At 46.0% G+C, this 17,493-nt stretch overlaps 1 protein-coding gene across 1 annotated transcript; it reads right to left on the reverse strand.

The window, feature by feature from the left end:
- Nucleotides 1-922: 922 nt before the first annotated feature.
- On the reverse strand, nt 923-15,357 carry ACAD9 (acyl-CoA dehydrogenase family member 9). The gene is made up of 18 exons (XM_058812862.1): nt 15,210-15,357; nt 13,610-13,703; nt 12,163-12,264; nt 11,881-11,987; nt 11,040-11,140; nt 10,311-10,389; nt 9,228-9,402; nt 8,571-8,644; nt 7,288-7,363; nt 6,527-6,597; nt 6,078-6,197; nt 5,329-5,457; nt 4,493-4,572; nt 3,842-3,968; nt 3,056-3,133; nt 2,440-2,568; nt 1,637-1,709; nt 923-1,188 (listed from the first exon to the last, which is right to left on the reverse strand). The coding sequence occupies exons 3-18, from the start codon at nt 12,182-12,184 to the stop codon at nt 1,088-1,090; spliced, it is 1,542 nt and encodes a 513-aa protein (XP_058668845.1). The 5' UTR covers nt 12,185-12,264; nt 13,610-13,703; nt 15,210-15,357; the 3' UTR covers nt 923-1,087.
- Nucleotides 15,358-17,493: the final 2,136 nt, after the last annotated feature.

A 17,493-nucleotide genomic window follows, 5' to 3' on the forward strand; every position in this document is an offset into this window, starting at 1 on the left:
GCCAGTCCCTCCAGTCTGCCTGGAGACAAGTGCCACATTCCCTCCTGTCAGCAGCTTCCCAGCTGGAAATTTGGCACCTTGGGGAGGCCATGGCTAACACAGTCCTCTGGCTTCATAGGAAAGGTGAAGCTTTTACTTCACCATTTGCTCTTCATGTGCAATTTAAGGCACTGCTTCCTCTTGAGGTCCTCACAGGACACAGTGAATAAAACAGGAGGGAAAACCACCCAACCTCTTCAATGCTTGCATATGCCAAAGGAAACCATGAAGAGCACAGGGTGGGTGTGTGTTGCCTGACCAAGCCAGAGCCCTTCCATGATGGAGTGGCTGCCTCAGTGCCCAAGGGAAGAGCTAGAGATGCCACCACTCTGGACTTCTGCCATGCCCTGGACACATCAGCCCTGCCCAGCATCCTTGTCCCTCCTTTGGTGAGCTGTGGATCTGATGGAGGCACAGTTTGGAGAACGAGCAATTGCCTGGCTGGTCACATCCAGGGGGTTGTGGTCAATGGCTCAGAGGCCCGATGGACGTCAGTGACCAATGGTGTCCCTCAGGGTGACAGCAGAAGCTCCCTGGACACTGGGGACTCAGTGTCCTGGTGGTGCTGCTGGACAAGAGAGCTGGAGGGGCCTCCAAAGCAGAACTGTTCTGATTGCCCAAGTCTTTCAGACTTGCTCAGTGAATGAGCAGCTGATTGAAGTGAAAAGATACTGAGAAACCACACAGTCCCTTCCCTGGGAAGAAACATCTCCCCATCCAAACCTCCCCTCCCTGTCTTTATCCAGCTCCAAGAGGGACTGACATATATATATATATCCATCTATCTATCTATCTATCTATCTATCTATCTATCTATCTATCTATCTATCCATCCATCCATCTATCCATCTAACAAAATCAATTCAGCTTTAAATTAAATCTCTTTGTTTATCCTGTTCCTATGAAGTAGTGGCTAGAAAGAAGTTTTATTTTATACAAGTTACAATTAGTAAAGACATTGAAAACATGGTTTTAATGTGTCAAATTCTGCAACTGCAGCAAATTCCTCCCTGACTGCCAGTGATGAGTGCCTGCTGTCAGGGAGGGATCAGAAGGTCCTGTCCAGAGGGTGGGAGCAGATGTATGCCCTCTTCTCCAGGATCTGCTTTGCAGCTTTTTTAATGGAATCATCCAGATTTTCATCTGCATCTATGGAGAAAGAGAGAAAAGTCATCTAAGGGAGCATAAAGAGCCGTTGTAAATTTCTTTCAAGAAGTAGTTTTGAGTACAAATGCAAGAGTGAGTGCCAGGAAGAAACTGAACATTGTCTTCTGAAAAAGATTGATTATTACAGACTGAGCTTTGGAGAGCCAATGCACAGCTGGTCAGTACTTCCCAAAGAGTCCAAATCTCTCATTTCTATCAGTGACTTGTCAGGAGTATATACATAAAATATAGATTTTATATTGCTCAATAAAGAACCCTGGCAGTTTGCTTTAGCTATGAAGTGAAGCAACTCTTCTCAACAGGTTCCGGCTCTGTCGCTTGTTTGAATTAAAAGCAGAGCAAAACTCTTCTGTTTGTCACATCAAACCCAACTTCTTTTGATCACAGTCTGAAAGACAGAAGAGTGTAAGAATTATTTTATAGTACTTACATTTTTCTAATTGAGCCATGGCATAATTATTCTTGAAATACGCTTCTGTGCAGAAGATATTTGTAAGAAGCACCTGGAAAAGGAGAAAATATGATTTAAAAAATAGTGAATGAATTTCATAAAGAAAACCATGTAGAAAAAACACAGTAATTTAAACTTCTCAAAGCCCTTTGATAATAGAGCCCTGATGCCCAGTCATATGCACTGCAGCCTCAGCTGTCCCTTTGAGGCCAGAATTGCCAACGCTCAGGGCTGGGATGAGCCTTCACCCAGAATTGGCTCCAAGACTGATTGGGAATCAATCCAGAACAGGGCTCACACAAAGAGCAAAGTTTCACGGCCAAATCCAAACCTTCATTAGGTTGGATTTGTTGTAACACTGAACTGGAGCATATTTGCTTGTCCTGCAACACCGTTGCCATTAAACTTTTCATGAGCTACAAAATAAGCATTGCCCTGTCCTGAACTGTGCTGCCCAAACACTGTTGTGCTTATATGTTATTATTAATGATTATATGGAAAGAGCTTGGGAAGAACTGCATGGTGTTAACAGATTTGAGAGAATGTGCAGAGTTGTGGTGAGGTTCTAAATGTCTGTGTATGTGTTAAAGAAGTATTTTAAACATGTTGAGAGTGTGCAGCTCAACAGGCAGAGCCCCTGAGAGGCTTCTGCACTCTGGCAGGTTTAGCCAAATTCTGCTGCACTATTATGGGAGAGTTTGCTCTAATTCCCCAGAGATGCAGCCTGCCTGCTCCCAGGAGCACAGCCTGAGGGGGAATGGCTGCTGCTGAGGGACACTCACCTCGTGGTCATGGTTCCTGAGCCCGATGCTGATGGAGCGGCTGGCCCGGGAGATGGCTGCAGTCATTGCATACAAATTAATCACCACATCTGCCACTCTCTTCAGCACCAGCTGCTCCTCCACTATTGTCTGGGAGAGGGAAAATCATTATTAGCTTGTGGTTTGTCAGTTCAAAACTTCAACCAAATATCACTGTCCATACTTCGTGTTTAGGTCCAGCTTTACTTTGCATAAACAGGTTCTAGACTAGGTCAGAAATTATCAGTTAGTTTTGGGCTTACTAAGCTGCACCTTTTAACAGTCTGCTTGTAAAACTGTAATTCTGATGTGTGCCTTAAACCACTCTGCTAAATGCCTGCAACAGCAGGATTTGTGCTTATATGAGGAGAAGAAAACAAGCAATTCCCTGAGGGTGCTGGTGCTTTGGTTTTGGCTCTAACAACGTAACTTCTCCATTACACTGAGGTACAGAATGTCAGTGTGTTTTCTCACACCCAGTGAGAAGGTGTTGTGTGAAGGAAGTGCTGGTCCTGCCACACTCAGTCCCCTACAGGTTCCAGTAGGGCCCCAAGGATAAACTATTCAGTAACAAAGACAACAGTTTATAAATAGTTACCTTGCCAAACCTACTTAGCAGGCCCCTGACTGTAGTTCCAAAATAATGAACGTTTTCTTCAAGTTTCTTGGCATTCTCCTGTAAAACAGAACACAAAATAGAACAATTTGAGTAGTCTTGTAACAGGAAAGGAACATACCCCCATCCCATTTAAAGAGGACACTGGATTTTCTCATTTTAACATTCATCCACGTTGCTGCTGAAAGCCAGACAGGCACTATTTTTTCTCTCAAACATCCATTAAAATTTTCTGGAGTTTACTCTTGGTAACTTTTCAATATAGGCTCACGCTGACAAAAGTAACTAACAGAACAGCCCATGAAAAATATACCTTATATTTTTGCTATTAACAGAGCATTCATTTTTGGTCATAAAAACCTTTTCCTAAGTGATTAAGCAAGTATGTGTAGGTGTAATTCACAGAAATTCTTACCTGGAACTCTGTTCCAATTAAACAGGAAAAACTCCTGTTTTGTAACTAGCCTTACAACAAAGGGCAGCTATTACAGACACTTTAATATGGTGAAGCCTCAATTTATACAAATTATCTAAATTTGTTTGGATCTAAACCTGGATTTGGTATAAGCACAGGCTTAGAGCAGCCTTCATCTTCTCTTGATACCTACACAATAACCTGTAACATCCTACCCTGTCATGGTGCCAACATCTGCTTACCCTGGGAAATCCCATTGCCCCTAAGCACACATTTTGGTTTGCAGAACAGGAGATGAAATGTGGCAAGCAGCAAAGGGAACAAACATGAGAGCTCAGCAGAGAGGCCCTTACCTGGAGGCTGGGATGCACCACCCCATGGTGACCTACAAGCCCCAGATCCACTTTCCTGCCCAGGCTGTCCTGTAACCTGGTCATGAACTCCCCCAGCGCCACTCCCACATTTCCTTTCTTGATTGCTCTGAAATGATGGGGAAAGAATGGCTGTTAAAAATTCCAGGAGATTCAGACACAACCAGTTGGAATTCCAAATGCTTTAGCAAAATGCCTGCAGCTTGTCCATGAATTACCACGTCCTGATCCATTACTGCATTACTGTGAAGTCTGGAGAACAACTGTGGAGCCTCAAGAGTCATCAGCTGCTCTCAAAGACACCCACAAGGAGCTCCAGAGACCAGTACTCAATATGCACAACGCAGCTGTTGTGCCAATACAACTTCATTCAGACACAAAATATTCATTACTGGTCTTGAAAGAAATAATTACTGCTTGTGTAAAAGTCCAAGATAAAATGCATTAAATGCTTCAACTCCTAAATCTATGAACCATCCTATTAAAAAGACAAAGAGCCCCTGTAACACTGAACTTTTACAGACAATAAATATAAAATACTGCAGGTTTTCCCTGCAGTTTCTTCTCTCATCTATAAAGTTATCTGATTCTGTTTAGTTTATTTAAATCTATTAACAATAAATAATAACATACTTAATTTTGTCCGTTAAGATCTTCCCTGCATGCTGCATGCCTGTCAGTGCAATGTACATTCTCAGGATTTCATTGGTTCCCTGGAAAAAGCAGAAGAGAAAGTGAGACAGGTGAGTAACCAGAGTTTACAAGAGTGAGTGTTTTCCAAGCAGGTCTGTTGTGCCCCTGTGCCCTTCCCACTGCTGCAGTATCACATGTTGACTCTCCTCACCCATAAACTGCTGCCTTTTGCTTTATCTCAGTTTTAATTCTGATTTCATGGGGCATTGCAGAAGTCAAGCTCCTCATCATTAAACACACAAATATACCCCAATGAAAAAGAAACCAGACTAAATGCATTTTGATTAAAAATGTTGTGCACCGTTCCAGTGAAGGAACATTTGAACAGTTGTAGAACTACTCAAAATGAGCTGAGTTAAAATCAAGTCTGGCAATGACTCTGATGTGCACATGATGGGCCACTGACAATCCAGCTTGGAAAGAGAACAAGCTTCAGAACCAACCCTTCTTTTAATTTAAATGTCCCTCAATAAGTTAATTAAATGTCTAAGTTATCTTTTATGAGTTTCCCTGCTTCACTTGTGAGAAGCACACAAGAGGAAAGGTCACTGCTGTGACTCACACTGTGGTCAGTCTGTAAAAGCCATCATAGCTTATTTTACTACAGGGAACTATTACTGATATTCCAAAGAAAACAAGGTTAGTCCTGCAGTCTTACTGTACAGACTTTGCAGCTGAAGGAACAAAGTCCTGATCAATCAAACCTGAGGTTTCTGCTCACCTTTACAGGAGGTGTGAGCTGCAGTTTGCAGTGAAAAGGGGATGCTGGTACTTGCCTCAAAGATGAGCAGGATCCTGGTGTCCCTGAGGTAGCGCTCATAGGGATAATCCTTCATGTAGCCAAGGCCCCCAAGGATCTGCAGAGCCTCACTCACACAGGCCCAGGCACCCTCAGAGCTGAACACCTGCCATGGAACAGGGTTTGACCAGCAGTGAGTCCATAACAAATCAGCAATAAACACAGGATGCCCTGCTCTGGGGTTGTACCCACAGGACACTGCTGCAGTGTTTTCTGTGTGTTACACCAGTCCTGGAGCTGTGTCCCTGCAGCTCAGGGGTTTGTTGCTGCCAAATTCAGCGATGCAACCACAGGGCACTCTCCAAAAGGGCACATTCCAGGGACAGGGGCACCCCACACGGGCAGAGCAGCTGCTTGGCTGGAGCCCAGAGCAGGAGTTTTCTGCAGTGACCATGAGGGACACCCTGGCAGCCACAGCCTCGATATTCCAAGGGTTTGTTGTGCCACCAGCTCCCTGAGAAAGCTGGCACAGCAGCAGCCTGGCCAGTGTAACTGAGTGTCCCTGTGCTCGTGTGAGGCCCCCTCAGACCCCAGCTCAGGGGCTGTGACATTCCCAACCTGTTCCCTGCAGGTTTTGTTTGGCACAAGTGTGAGCCTGTGGGATACAGACAGAACAGCACCTGTCATTTCCCCTGGCTGCAGTGCTTCTGTCATCTGTCCAAATGCAGCCCTGAGCCCTCAGCCCTCTGCAGCCTGAACACTGAGCCCTCTGCCAGCCCTGGGTACCTTGACCATGGCAGCTTCCACGGAGCAGTCAGGGAAGCCTGGCCTGTCCATCATGCCTGCAGTCAGGTAAGCCATGCTCTCCATCACGTAGGCTTTCACAGCCATCAAACAAAACTTCTCCTGCCACACAGCAATGGGAGGAATCATACAGAAATTCAGATGCAAAAGTCCACAATCAACCCTCAAACTTTAAAAAACCTGCAGTTTTTATGTGTTTTACATCATCAAATTAATCAATCAGTAAAAAGTACCACTTCAAAACAACAATAAATAGAAAATACTTTTATACATTTATCATTCTGGACATTTCAAAGACTGGTGTACAGAAGTCAACACCAGGTTCACACAAATTTCTAGCAAATCCTTTAAACGAATACAGCCAAAATACCCCCAATGCAATCTATGTCCTGGCACCTAGCATAGAGATTTAGGTGTTTCATTTTTGTTACCTGAATTAATCCAAACTGGCTGAGTTTCTTATTGAATTGTTTCCTGGTGCAAGCATACTCTGATGTCAGCTCTTTAAAGAAAGAAAAACAAATCAAATCTCAGAGGGGCTGTGACAGACCCTTCCAGCTGCTGGTGTCCTTCCCTGGATGGAGTCACTCCAGTCCATGCCCAGGAGCCCCCTGGCTGCTCCAAAGCAGCACTTTGTGAAAATCACCCTCACACTGATGGTGTTGATCAAGTCTGGGACCAGCCTGTCAAAGGCTTTTGAACCAGAAGTGTGAACTTGTACTCTTAGGGAAGTAATCAATTTTGGTGCTAATTGATTAGACAGACTTCTGTTACTGTTTTGGTTAATTATTGGCAGAAAGCAGCTTTAGTCCTAATTACTGTGTGAAGCTGTGAGCCAGTTATTCAGGTGGGAGGTTCTAGGGGAGATTACACCTTCTAAAAACAAATAGTACAGAGGTTTTTTTCTTGGGAAGAGCATTTCACCTCAGGGAAGTCTGACAGAGGCAATAACCTCCCACTCTATGAACTGAACCTACACTGTACAAAAGGAGAAAAACTTTTATTTCAAAACCTCTACCAGCAAGCTTTTAGTAACTATTTTTCAAAACCATATTTGAGTGTTTTAAGGATTTCAAAGTGTGTTATGACAAGGTCAGGACTCCTGTTCCCACTCTGAATGTCCTGCATGATCTGCCTCAGGCAGAGCAGTTTCTGCTGGCACCCAGCCATGCAGAGCACCCAATTCACCCACCTATCAACTTCTTAATCATTCCAGCAGATGCGCTGCCCATGCTAAATCTTCCACTGTTGAGGATATTCATGGCAACCTGGGAAGAAACAGATGGGGTTCAGGCCACACTGTCCCTAGGCCACGCTGGTCACTGCTTCCTGCTTCGGTGTTCCCTGGATTTCACTCCTCACTGGGACACACTGCCAGTCCTGGGAAGTGCCCTCACATCAGCCACCACAGCTCTCAGCATCCCAAGGAAAATGCTTCAAAACTGGGCTTTTCCTGCCACTCATTACATCCAATTTTATATCTGAACTTGGAAATAAACTCTATTCTAATTACATGAAGGTAAAATGTAGATAAAAATGCATTTATCTGCAGCTGGTAAATAACATTCCAGCTGGACAGCACTGTTCCAGTTCATCAGATGAAGAAGAAAACCACAATATTTCCCCCTGCAGCTGACCTGTGATGGCTGCTCTCTGCCTCAGATGCCTTTCAGCAACACATCACAGAAGGGACAAGAATGGAGGTGTAGAAATGAAATACAGACCAATAATGTACAAAAATAGATTCTGGAGTCTGGTGTCTGTAGTGTTGTTTCTCAACATGGGTGACTCAGGTCAAAGCCTGTTAGGAAAGAAGTCACTGTCCTACATTTTAACTTGTCAGAAGACACCATAACAATCTTCTTTTAATCTCTACTACATTAAGAGAAATTATTTCATTTGGCATTTAGGCCTGGACTTGCCTGCTACAGCAGGAGTAGGAAATGAGCAGGAGTAAGAGCAGTTTTGCAAATGCCCAGGTCACACTCTCAGAGAAAGGTTACACAGCAAGGCCATGTGTGGTTTTCTCTGCTGGGGTGCTGCCAGCATTTCCTTGTGCCACAGTGCAGCCCCGGGGCAGCAGCTGCCAGCCAGGGCACCTTGGAGCTGGGCACACCTCCAGCATTCCCTGGGCACTCTCTGCTCTGTCTCCCTTCCCTCAAGCTGCTGTGGAACCAGCAGAGGACCTGTCCTCCATTGAGGGCAGAAGGGCAGCTGCAGTCACTCCCTTTTCTGAGGGGACACAACCAAAAACAACCAAAAGCCCAATAAGAAGAAGAAAACCACATAAATCTGAGGTGATGGCACACTGTGCACTGTGCAGTGACACCAATTTACAGATCAGTGGGGGACTCTGTCCTCCTGTACCCTGCAGTGTGGCAGTGCCCACACCACCCACGAGGAAACTTCAGCACAGGGGCAAACAGCCTCCCTCAGGCTTCTACAAATCACCAGTAGCTATTCTCCACTGCTTACCTTAAATCCCCCTCCAACTTCTCCAATTACATTCTCTATAGGCACTTTGGTGTTTTCAAAATGCACTTCACAGGCTGAAACAGAGAATTGACACTTGATCAAATATGACGCAGAAAAAGACATTCAGGAACTTAAGTTACTATTTGTAGCAAGAAATGAAGTCTTCCTAATGGATTGCTTATGACAGAATTATACATGCTTTGCCAAAGAAGTGAGAACGTGGGAAAAGGCTGTAGTTGACATCAATTACTGATGTAAAATGTTTAAAATGTTATGAATAGACACTGTGTAAACAGAGAACTACAGTTTGGTCTTTATTTTTAGTTCTAAGGAACTGACTGAACAGTCACCAAGATGGTGAAAGGATGTAATCATTACAAAGCTTAGAAGAGCTGAAGAAATTGGACTTCTAGATAAAATCTAATGGTCACTGAATCTTCTGAATGATTTCTTTCACTGCACAGTGAATTAACTCCACAAAATGGATTTCTTATTTCAGACCCTGTGTCAGGAAGGACTTCTAGGAAAAGCCAGCTAAAGAAACATGAAACTTAACTGTAACATTGAATAGGTATTGATTTGCCTCTGAATTCAGATGATCCAACCAAAATAAAACTATTAAAACAATTTCTGCTAAAAACTTCAGGTGGCTCTTACTGTTGGAGCCTCGAATGCCCAGTTTATCCTCGGGCTTGCCGTGGCTGACGCCGCCGAAGTCCCGCTCCACGATGAAAGCCGTGATTTTATCCTTCACCTGCCCGTCCTTGTCCACAACCTCTGTCCTGGCAAACACTGTGAAAATACTGGCCAGGCCACCATTGGAGATCCAGACCTGTTTTGAGAGAGGGAAGATGTGTAAGAAGTGTAACTGTGCTGATTTTGTGAGCACAGCTCTCCGGGGTTTTGTAACAGGCTGAGCAAAGAACAGAGTGCTGAAAAAATTGCTGCTCCTTCCCTTCACTTCTAATGAGGGTGAGCACATTTCTGAGAAGAGCTGACCACACATGCTAAGTTTAGAGCAACTTTAAAACCAGAATGTAGTATCAAAATGCATTAAATTAAAATCCACAGTGCATTTCCACAAACACTGGTGCCTCCTGCTGCTGATGGCACATGAAAGATACAGGGGCAATGCAGACTGGACAAAGCCTGTGCCCAAAAATTAACTCTGATGAGAAATTCTCTGATCAGCCTCTCCCCCAGGGTGGGTCTCTTCACATCACAAATGGATCAACAACTACAGATCCAGTCTGCAATGCATCCGATACTGCTGCACCCAGGACATCTCTGATTTCTTCAAAACTGGCTTTTGTCACTGTTTCCTTTAACAGAAAGGTTCCAATTAGACCTATTTCTAATTAAATATCAAGTTTTCTTTTCAAATCTAGCCTGAAGAATGAAGAGATGCCAAATACAGGTTTAGGCTCCCTTTTACCTAAGCTGTCATGGAAGGGGCTGATTTGCCAACTAACCAACCCTCCCTGAAGCTGAACACACAAGTGGGCAATAGAGAAGGAACCTGGGGTAGTTTTCTATTTTTCTTACCAGGAGTTTAATGCAGTAATTCTCTAACAATAATTTTCTGTTCCTTTTGTGCCTAAACCAACAAGGGTTATCTTTCTGACAGGGTTGTTCTCCTCTAGCTCGGAAACCTCCCAATTCCAGACTGATGCAAAAGTCAAGGATAGTTCCTACGCTTGGAACAATGCCCTTCCCTGTTCCCAGTCTGTGAGTGGGTACCTTGGAGCCATTTAACAGGAAGTGTTTCCCATCTTCACTCAGGGTTGCTCTTGTCTGGATGGATGCAGCATCACTCCCACTAGAAAACAAACAAGTTATTAATGTTTAAAGATATAAACATGCTTTAAAAAAACAAAACTGCATATTCCCCCTCTTCCCATTCTGTGAAAAGGAGCCAGTCTTAAATAGCAGCATATCAATTTTGGCTTTTAACTAACTAGATTGAACAGCTCTTAAAGTTACCTGCGGGGACAATTCTTCTCATTACCATATTATCAGGGTTATGACCTGACCAGAATGTGCAGAATGGCACAACAGCAACATTTTGGAACTACACTTTGAGATATGTGAATACACAATGAGCCTCTCACTTAAGTGACGCCAAAAATTCTTCCTTTTGGTTTTGGTAGCTCCTTCAAAACAGGCTTTTATATTTTGAATAAGAACTGAAAGCATCCTCGAACAGTCACAGCACATTATTCCTGACATAGCACAAAGCATCCTTTCAATTCATGGAAAAAATTAAGCAAATGAATTCCTGGGATGGGAACAACAAGAGTCAGGGATTTCATGGACACTGCCAAAAGCAGCACGTTGGGGAAAGAGTAATTGGAGTGTTTCTTTAAAAACGAAAACTAAACCACAGATGTATATACTGAAACCATGGGCCCCAAATAATGAAGATCAAGGTGTGAAGCAATGCAGGTAAGGCAGTGAGGGGAGCAGCACCTGCCAGGCTCGGTGAGGCAGAAGGCAGCAATGTGCTCCCCCGAGGCCAGGCGGGGCAGGTACTTGGCCTTCTGCTCCTCGGTGCCAGCTATGAGGATCCCCTGCAGAAACAAGCACAGGAAACTTTGCAGCATCACCCTGGGGAAAAGAGAGGGAGCTGAGAAGCTCCAGCATGTTCAGAAAGCTTCATCTGCAAGTATTATGGCACAGCAAGACACAGATTAATAAACATCAGACTGTATTATTTTTCAGTTGTTTTTCATTTCAGTATTTTTTCATTTGCACTCTGTGCTCAATTCCACGAGGAATTTTCTCTTGCTATAACAAACCGAGTGTGGTTTCAAGCTTCTTTCTGCCATCCATCCACCACTTAAAGGTAAAAACCTATGGCTGTATTCAAGTTCAAAATTGACACACTTGCTCTCAGATGAATTATCTCCTCTAGGCCCCCCAACACGCAGCCCCAGCCAGCCAAAGTTGCTCTCTTCTGAATTCTTTCCTTCCTCATCACCTGAGCCTCCCTGATGTTCTATCTCAATTCTATTTATTCTAGCTACTTTAAACAAATTTGGTCAATCGAACAAAAAAAAAAAAATCACCACTTGGACTCATTTAAAGTAGTTTTCCTAAGAATAATTATCCTAATAGTAACTTTCTTGTCTGCTTCCTATCCAGCCTTTCTGTCTCACACTGAACCAGTGGCAGAGGCTGCTGGGGACACCTACAACCTGATTTATGCTTCCCCAGTAACTCTGATTTGCTCCCTCCAAGCCCCACATTTTTCACTTCACCTTTTCTGTGCAATCTGAGCAGAATCCTGGCCCCAGAGCAGCAGCATTACCTTCAGCCCAATGGCCTGATGAGCTGCCAGGGTCACTGCAATGGAGCCATCCAGGGAGGTGATTTCTCCCAGCCGTGCATACATGGTGTTTGACAGGCCCAGCCCACCTGGAACAGGCACCAGGTTTTATTTTAGTGCATTTTTTGTGCCCCTCTCCCCCCCAAAAAAACCCATTTCAAATACAGAAATACAGGAATGCAGCAGCTTTAACTGGAGAGCTACAAAAGTGGCACAAAATGCACCCCTAAATGCTCTGGGTGCTCTTTTGTGGCATTTACTCACCATATTCCTCTGGAATCTGCATGCCAAACAGACCCAGGTCCTTCAGTCCTTGTAAGGTTTCAGGTGGGATTTTTGCATCTTGATCAATTTTCTTCGAGTCCACTGCAAATACAGAATTTTTCTCATTTAACACTGTGATTCCCAGTGCCCAGGGCACCTGGGAGGCTGCAGGATTCCCCCAGCAGGGCCAAGGTCACTCATGAGACTCTTCATCCCCACCTTCACAAGAATTTCTTCTTTCTAGCTTCAGTCTGACTCTCCTGTTTGTCCTTAGAACATTCAGGAAAAAGACTTGGAAGTGGGAGAAATCCAGCATTTATTTCATTTTCTCAAACATTTCTACTGGTTCTGCATGCCAGCAGATTCCAAGACTGTAATAAGCAAAGCATTTCCAGGATTTTCTATCTGAACCAACTCTAGGTAGTTGAATACAAGGAAAAAAAAAAAAAACCAACATAAATGAGGTAGTTAGAAAACCTTGCTCTTAGGAGTTTTTAGATTCTTGGGGGATTAAGAGAGCTGTTCTGTACCAGGGCAGTGAAAACAAACAGGAATCCTATTTTATCCAGACTCTGTAATTTGACCCTTTTATTCCTTCCCTAAACTTCAGGCTGTTTACTCCATAAATCACGTTCCCTCACAGAGGTAAAGAATTAAAAAATGTAATTTGAATAAATTCTTTATTTACTGTCAGTGAGAAACACTACAATTTTACAGTTAAAATCATCTGGACCTCACAAATTGTGACGTGTGACAATCACTGGCTTCTCCAAACTCCTGCAGTGTTTGGAAAAACCTCTGTCAATGGGAAGTCTGAGACAATGCTGTTTAACTGCCCCAGAAATTGCTGTCTGTGCCAACCAATATTCTGCAATTGCTCTGGAATTGGCTTATCCATGGCAGCACTAATGGAAGGAATACCCTGCAATGCTCCATGGAATGCAGATGGGTAATAAGGCCTTTCCCAAACAGAATTATTACTCTAATGCTGAAAAATCAGAACTGCTTTTGATTTTTCCTAACTCCTCAATGAGCCAGCAATTTTGAGTATCTCTGCTGCCTCCTGCCACAGTCAGTTTTAGCAGAGTAGGACAGTTTAAAAGTTCTAGGAATCAGAACTAGGAATAAAAAATCACAATATATTAAGTGGTTAGAAACACAATTCAGCTGAGCTAAAACCAATTTCAAATCCTATCTTTATCCCAGAATTCTTTTACATCCTTGGCTTTTTTCCTGTTTTGGAGATTTAATTCTTCTGATCAGCACCGAAATACTTCCCAAAAAAGCCATAAATGGACGTGCCACAGAATCAGCATCACTATGTGAGCAGCAATAAATGCATAAACTAAATTAAATGTTTTAAGTGTAATAATCTTATTCAACTGCTATAGCTAAATAATTTTGTAATTTCTAAATCACTTGCATGGATAAAAACACAATAATATACCTTCCTCATTGAAGAACTTTTCAACAGGCCCCACAAACTGGTTGATTTCTGCCAGTTCTTCATTGCTAATTTCTGGGTAAGGAAAAACTTCTTCCTGAAATAGGAGAATTATTTAATAACTTTTAATACACGAGCCATGCAGCTGAAATAAAAGTCATGGGAGATATGCCTTGCAAAGACTCTAAAATACCGTGCAAATTAAGAATTGTGGAAAATGTTCTGAAACAGAAACAGAGCTCCTCAGGACCCAACTTTATTACCCACCAAAACCAGACCAGAGGGTGTTACCTGAACAACAGAAATATGAGGGAGAAATTGAGAGATCTTTTAAAAACTACAAAGACCCAAAAATGCTTCATTGCCCACGAGCTTTAACGCTATTTAGGGATTGATAAAAAATGAGTTTAATGTTTACAAAGCTCAGCCTGTGAACAGTGTCCCTTGCAAACACCCAGCACATTTCACCTGTAATGTCTCGAGGACAAAGGTGAGTGAGTCCCACCACTCCTTATCATCCCAGGGTGTTCTGGCCACGAACTGGGAGCACCACAGCCTGACACGTTTGAATTGGTAAAAAAATCCAGGCACGGAACACAAGGAGTGGGAGGCTACACTTCTGATTTTTACTGCCTTTCCCCTTTCAAACAGAAGAATTTATCTCTGTTCATAGAAATCTGTTCATGATAATCTGAGTAATAATATTAGCATCAAAAATTGAGGACCTGGGAAATGCTACAGGTTTTCAGAAAGCTGTTGTATTGAAACTTGAGAGAAAAAACACCCCAGACATATCTGAAGAGGGGTTTAACACAGTGGAGCCTGAGTGCTGCCTGTTGTAACACCTTACCTGACAAGCCCTGCTGCAGGAGACTTTCCTGCTCAACTCATTTCAGTGTATTTGAGTTATTCCTTCTTTTCCTTTATTCACCCTGCAATCTCTGATAAATGCACATTCTAAGCCTTACAGTAACAAGCTCTGCTTTATACAGCGTTCTGTCTCAGACTTTAACTTCTTTGTCCAGTTAAAGGCACCACAAGAACTTCAATCTTTCCTATCAAACCTGTAGGCTAAGACTTACATGAAGCTCTACATGAAGCCTCGATCCTTAAATACAACCAGAGGATGAAGCGATCCAGGTTTAGCGGTGTGCCCAGAGTGTGCCCAGAGTGTGCCCAGTGCCACGCGTGTGTGCGGTGACCTGCAGGGCCGGCAGGCACAGGGGGCTGCGGCTGAGCCCCGCTCTTGGCCTGATGGTTGTTGGGGTCACTCTGAGCTCCATCGTGGGTTTTGTGTGCAAAGGGTCCCTTCAGTTAACCCGGCTCCAGCTGAGGGCACCGGGACACACAGAGACGCCTCCCGTCCCTCCGGAGCTCTGCAGAGACCCATGGGCTGCGGGACAGCCAGGCCGGGGCCGGGCCCTGCCGTGGGCTCACACCAGGGCCCGCAGCCCCGGGCTGGGATGAGCAGCTGGAAAAGGCCCTGGCGGCGCTGCGGAGGTGCCCAGGCGGGCGATGCCCCCGGTCTGTGCCAGGGCAGCGACCCCCGGGCACGGCCGGCCCCGGGCCGCCCCCATGGCCACCCGCACGCCCGCGGACCCACCTTGCGCAGGGTGCCGAGGAACAGCTCCTTGGCGAAGGCGCGGCGGGGCGCGGCCGTGCGCAGGCCGCGGGCGGAGGGGCCGGCCCGGGGCTGGGGCTGGGGCCGGGGTCGGGGCCGGGGTCGGGGCCGGGCGGCGCGCAGGGCCCGCAGCAGCAGCAGCACCGCGCTCATGGCCGCGCTCGGCGCTCCGTGACGGCACCGCCGAGCGCCCGGCCCGCCCCGGGGCGGGACACGGCCCCACCGCCCCACAGCCCCACCGGGCGGCGCTTGGCTCGCAGCGACCGCGGGGACAGGGACACACCCCATCAGGGCTGGTCTCACCCGGGCCCGCAGCCCCGGGGCCCCGCGGGGCGGCGCTCGGCAGTAACGCCGCTCACGGCTTCTCCCGCCCGGCCCCGGCCCCGGTTCGGGCCGCGGTGCCCTCCCCTCCCCTCGCCGGCCCGCAGCTCCTGCGTGAGCCGCACGGTGCCCCCAGGAAACAGCTCCTGGTGCATCCAGGGTGCCTGTGAGTCGCCTTCCTGAAGCGAGAGCTGCGGCGCAGGCCAGGCAGGGAGCAGCACCACAGGCAGGGAGCGCTGCATGCCCGCCTCCAGTTGCGGGACACGCTGAGCTGCAAACCCAGCGCGTGGAAATCGCCCCAAAAATCTCCTAAATCCGAGCCTAACTCCCCTGTTCCGTGTGTCAGGAGCCGGAGCAGGATGGTGTGGGCAGCTCCAGCTCTCCCCGCACTCCTGCAGGCTTTTCCACACGTAAATAAGTGTCTAAGTCCTATCTGCTCACTGTGCCCTGCGGTGAGCACTGCCCTGCACCGAGCATTCCCCCCTCCTCTTTCGCTTTTCCTGCCATCCCTCTGGCAACAGGTTTTGTCTTTTTTAAAAACCTAGGTGCCAAAGTCGTGTGAATTTACTGATATTCAGTGAAATCTGGCTGAGAAGCACTCGCTGCTCCCCTCCCGTACGAGCGGTCACGGTCAGGTCTGTGACACCGTCACCCCACAGCCGCTGCCTCACCTGCAGGTGCCTGGGACTCTTCACCGGCACAGAAGGGCTTTCTGCGTGCTAAGCTTCGTTTACTCAAGGGTAGAATTAATTTATTTGAACTATTTCTTTCAGATAAAACAAGCCCTCTAAAAGCTGCTGCTGCTCTCTCATTTTAGGCATCTCCATGTCCACCTGCCTTCCCTTTGCTTTGGTCTGTGTGGAGCTGCAGGATGTGACAAAATGGCATTTGCAAAAAGAACAAGTAAACACAGGCTTAATGAACTCACTCGTTTTGCTTGCTTTGCTTATGACTCGTAAAATGAAAAACCTTTAATATTGTGACCCAGATAAATTGCCACGTTGGTTGCCTCTCGACTGTACTGCAAGTAGGAAACAAGAAGGGCTGAGAGTGAGGGATCAGGAAAAGGTAAGGATGTGCTCAGCTCTGGTTAAGTGACATTGTCCTGCTTCTTTTCATTTTGAAGGGTAGAAATGCAAGAGGTGATGTGTGATCCTACCAGGCAGGGAAAAATGGGTGGGGAAGGCTGAGCTGGGTGCAGCGCTTGGCAATCTTTGGGGTGCAGTGCTGAGGTGCCAGTGCCTCCAGAGGGTATCCACAGGTGGTTGATGGTATGGATAGAAGGGAAAAAGCCTCAGCCTCGTGACACGTGGGGTTAATGGGGCAGAGCCACACCATGTCCCTCTGAGGGTGGCACTGCCACACCAGTGCCACATCCCAGCTCTGGGCAGGAGAGGTAAAAAATGATAAAAAATGAGTTTTTTTTATCTTCCTGGAGGTCAGGAGAGGTGTAGGTCCCACAACACCTCCCAAATTGAATATCAGGGATGAAAGGGCTGAACTGAGGCCACCCTCTCCTGAGACAAGTCAGGCAGGTTCTGGTGATGTAGGGGTGATGTGGCAGCTTGAAAGAAAGGATAAACAGAGCTTGAAGAAAATGATCCAAAGAGTGAAAACAAGGCTGGGCAGTTGGGAAGCACAGGGAAAAGATGCCTCATCAGGAAGTTCACAAGAAGTGAGGCAGCAGCCAGCACACCCCACCCTGTGTGCTCACTCAGCAGGCATGAGGATGGCATTGGGAGTGTATCCTAAATAAATAAACACCTGGGGTTTCCAGTCACAGGGGGTGATATCACACCCACAGCATGAAACTGCAGGTGGGCCATCACTGGCACAGAGAATACTCTGTCCCTGCCCTGGCATCAGGGGTGCCACACCACAGATCTTGTCCCATCCAGTGCTGTGTGTAACCACAGCTGAAATCACACTCTTGGCAGCTGCAGTT

This window comes from Ammospiza caudacuta, chromosome 12, assembly GCF_027887145.1.
Source record: "Ammospiza caudacuta isolate bAmmCau1 chromosome 12, bAmmCau1.pri, whole genome shotgun sequence".
In the NCBI taxonomy this organism is placed as follows: domain Eukaryota; kingdom Metazoa; phylum Chordata; class Aves; order Passeriformes; family Passerellidae; genus Ammospiza; species Ammospiza caudacuta.

Bases quoted from the DNA above. Each gene is read 5' to 3' on its own strand.
- ACAD9 (XM_058812862.1), bottom strand. From the start codon at position 12,184: ATGCAGATTCCAGAGGAATATG. The intron at 10,390-11,039 runs GTGCTGCTCCCC...TTTGTTTTCTAG, and splicing joins TGCCTCACCGAGCCTGGCAG to TGGGAGTGATGCTGCATCCA. The intron at 9,403-10,310 runs GTACCCACTCAC...CTCTCAAAACAG, and splicing joins TCCTGTTAAATGGCTCCAAG to GTCTGGATCTCCAATGGTGG.